Source organism: Gymnodraco acuticeps, unplaced genomic scaffold, assembly GCF_902827175.1.
Source record: "Gymnodraco acuticeps unplaced genomic scaffold, fGymAcu1.1, whole genome shotgun sequence".
Lineage (NCBI taxonomy): Eukaryota > Metazoa > Chordata > Actinopteri > Perciformes > Bathydraconidae > Gymnodraco > Gymnodraco acuticeps.
Window position 1 is genome coordinate 38,774 of NW_022991833.1, and position 4,080 is coordinate 42,853.

Sequence of the window (4,080 nt, forward strand, 5' to 3'; positions counted from 1 at the left end):
TAGGCCTACACAGCTATCTGTAGATAGCCTACCTGAGACTTGTTTCTTTGTACGGGGATTATGTGCAGTGACTGTATTAAATATCTCTCTCTCTCTCTCCCTCTCTCACACACACACACACACACACGCGCACGCACACACACACACACACACACACACACAACACACACACACACACACACACACACACACACACACACACACACACACACACACACACACACACACACACACACACACACACACACACCTCCCAACAGGCAGCCCACCGCAGCGCACATAGAGACACGCCTTTTTCTCGGCTCGGTTGACGGGTCGGTGGGCAGCGGGTGCCGGTGATTGACCAGCTCCTCTCGCTGATCTGTCAGCCGTCTGGCTTGGCGCCTCCCCTCTCCTCTATAAATGTAGGAAATCTATTCAATCCTTTTACATCGAGCCTGCTGAAGTAGGAGGAACTGGAGACTCCGCGGGATGTGTTGACTGACGACAATTCCGCCTTTTGGTTTCTTATTCCCCTCGATAATATTCGGTTGCATTAGAGTTGCTTTCGTCTTGTTTACAGCACCATAGTGTAATCTGAAATACCTTTTGCTAACGTCTTTATTAGATTTTTTTCGCTGTCTCTGAGCCGCCGTTATCTAAGATGAAGGCTGTTACTCCAGTCCCCCCCCAGGACTCCTCCTCCAGCAGCAGCCAGCTTTCTCTGCAATGTCTGTCGAAGCAGAGCCTGAGCATCGCGCGGTGCAGGATAGAGGAGGAGGACCTGTTCTGCCTGCAATACGACATGAATGACTGCTACAGCCGGCTGAAGCGCCTCGTGCCCACCATTCCACAGGATAAGAAAGTCAGCAAAGTGGAGATCCTGCAGCATGTTATAGACTACATCCTGGACCTGCAGCTGGCCCTGGAGACGCACCCTACTCTCCATAAACAGCAGCCCCAACGGACCGGGAGCTGCCCCCCCCCCAGCCTCCACCACCAGCCGGACACCGCTGACGGTGCTGAACGTAGATCACCAGCAGGTAAGCTTTAATCAGCAGACACCACTTTTCATCCTTCGTTTCCAGCTGGACTTATCGGGGACTCCGGTTCCAGACTGCCGTCCGCCACTCGGGCTCAGACAAAGCGCGTCATGCGTGTGTCATTTTCCTTTTACTGATAGATACAAATCTAAATGCTTTACACTTCACATCACAGCCTTGAAAAAAATCATGCGTAAAAAACGCATTTAGTGGAGGTAACATTGCGCACTTGATTGCGGTTTTTATGATTTGCATGATAATGGCAGTGTGTGTCAGAGGCCCACCTTATCCCAGGATTGCTGAAGTACCTCTGCTCGCAGCCACTCCACTGCGCACAATAAGGACCATTTGTTATTCAATAGGCTATAAGGTAATTTATTATGGGCTGATGTTCTGCTGCTCTGCTGCATATCATTTATTTTGCTGGGCTTTAGGCCTTGTATTTGTTTAGTCTTAAACCATGAAAGGTCAATCGTTTACGTGTTTCTTTTTCTTCTTATTTTAGAGGACGGCAATAGTAAAAAAGCCGGAGGATTCTATTTTATGCCGCTGAGATATAAGCACTGCAATGGTAAGTTGACCTAAAATATAATTATATATATATATTGACGTAAGTCAGAGAGTCAGAAGTTGTTTGCTTTGTTTTTTAATCAATGATACACATGTGGCCAATAGATGGTCATAGAAGGGCCCCCATTAATTTGATCATTGTAACCAATATGGTGTAAATTGACCATCTCTCCGGTGCTCTGGGGAGGCCAGTATATGTCAACGAAAATAATAATTGAGGAAGACGAATTTGGCACCTACCCCAGAGACAGCTGTGCTTTGCGCAATAACTGTCACTAGTGTAGCAATCTGAGAAGAAGAGAGGGTTAAAACCTCAGCTTGCCCTCTCTTTCATTCTTACACACACTCTCCTTCCTCCTTCTCTGGCTCTTTTGTTCTCTCTCTGTCTGTCCCTTCCATTCAATCTGGCTTCACTGTTAGATTCATAGCATTGAACGTCAACACACCTGGGTAAGGCTAAGTCCTGATCCCGGTTTCTCAGTGGCTTCAGCAGCCTGAGGAGCTGGGCTTGTTGTCTGACCCGGTTTGTTTTGGTTTGTTGATCCAGCATGGCCTCTTGTTTAGTCGGTGGCGCCAGTCAGTCTAGAGCTCTGCAGCTCACCCCCCCACCTCTATTCATCCCCTCCACAGGTGTGTAGGCTGCACAGAGCCGCTCCAAAGCCAGCAAAGCTTCGCCAGGGACTCACACCCGACTGGAGGCACAATCACCAGGGGTTTTCAAAACTGCTGCGAGGAATTCAACCCAAATCACTATATCAGCTCTTTTTTGTTCCTATGAACGAGGAGTTAGTATGTAGACATCGAATTTCCCCTGTTTAAGTTCTTACTTCATCACTTAAAATGTTCTAACTAGAGTAAATATAGAATCCTTATGCTGCGAAGTTTTGTTGGAAACCCGTCTCTCAACAGCTATGAAAACTGTCTGTGAATTATGCTTAACTAAAATGGCCTCCAGTTTAAAGCTTTACTAAACTGCAAAAATCCTTGTAAATGTTTTTGACATCTATTGTTTAAAATAGATGAAATGTGTTGAACAGGGAAGTCCTCCCTGGAATTATAAAATGTTTGATATTGTAAAGAAGAACAATTCTGTTTCGAGACAATTAAGAATGTACATATACACAAATGTTCTATAAAAGTATGTGAAAGGAAGACTTATAAGCTTAAAATACACTATTGTAATTATAAGATATTTTTATTAAAACCTTTTGTTGTCGTTATGTAAATATTGTGTTTAAACATTTATGTCTTTAGTAAATGAACGTGGTTATGCTCTGCCAATGATGTCCTCAAATGATGATATCAGCTAATTATTTGCAGTGTTTTTGGAATAGTTGAATATGTAGCATGTCAGGCTCTAGCAGAGGTGTAGAACGTGCACTGATCAGCTGTGTAGATATGTGCTGGAGTTCAACTTCTTTTATTATTTGCCCTGCTCTGTTTTCTCTTCAGTTGTTTTGTACTCATTAACTTGGACAACTTTGACCCGCCTGGAGCCACGGGTCGTTCTGCTGTTTGATCTGATACAAAGGCCTGATTCCATTCTGTGACATTGCACTCTTGTTAAAAATGTTATCTTTAGAGTTACAGCATTTTTGACAGTGTTTACAATGCCTAAACAATCACTGCACATTTCTGTTATTTAAGCTCCTCTTTGAGAAGTTAATGATTGATACCATGAAATCATTCAACTATGGTTATGAATTGATGGAATATGTGAACATTAACAGACTCCTTTTCGACAATAACCAAGTGCTTTCAGACTGGGGATGTCTTCAATTGAAATGTTGGAGAGTCAGCAGCCATAGTTAATGTAACGATAAAAAAGAGCCTTTATTTTTCATGACATTGAACGCCAAAATGACCTCACCACCTTCTGTACGTCTGCTGCACGGTGGACTGACCTTCACTGGCTCTGAGGAGTTGTCAAAACAATTAAAGTTTCCAGGAAGAATTGTGTCGTCTCAGTTTTTGTCTCAGGAGGCATTTATTAGTGCTTTCAGTACGACGCTGTCACATGAAACAATGAGGAGAAAGAGGGCGGTGGGTAATGCTACCGAACTAAACATAATACATTATCTGGATTTGATTGGAAGCAAAGGGTGGATAAAGATTCAAATGTGGCCAATATCAAGTTTTTAAACCTGTTTTACAGTATTTAGTGATAAAGCTTTTATTAATCCAGCCTCACACATTCTGATTGCAGTTATATAAGTGACCAATACATCAGATTTGTGTCTAACTAAGTCAGGTTTTATTATTTCTAAATGCTAAAATAAATATTGTGCAAAACATTTAAAGGTGAAAGGGTCTATCTATATTAAAATGTTTAAGCTAGATTTACTATGTACTTATTTGGATTTGTGTCTATTTAATACAGGCATTTTGGTGAGAATTAAATTATTAAAATAATATAATTGGTTCAAATTATTCAAAACAAATTCTAAAAAGGAGAAGAGAACGTCAAATAAAACACACTCGATGGAGC

General features: G+C 42.4%; 1 protein-coding gene across 1 annotated transcript; it reads left to right on the forward strand.

Annotated features, from left to right (window-relative positions):
- The first annotated feature begins 300 nt into the window (after nt 1-300).
- id4 (inhibitor of DNA binding 4) lies at nt 301-3,546 on the forward strand. Its single transcript, XM_034199795.1, is given in 4 exon segments — nt 301-949; nt 951-1,022; nt 1,528-1,593; nt 2,223-3,546. Coding segments are annotated over 3 exon segments (426 nt in total). The 5' UTR covers nt 301-643; the 3' UTR covers nt 1,576-1,593; nt 2,223-3,546.
- The last annotated feature ends 534 nt before the right edge of the window (nt 3,547-4,080 follow it).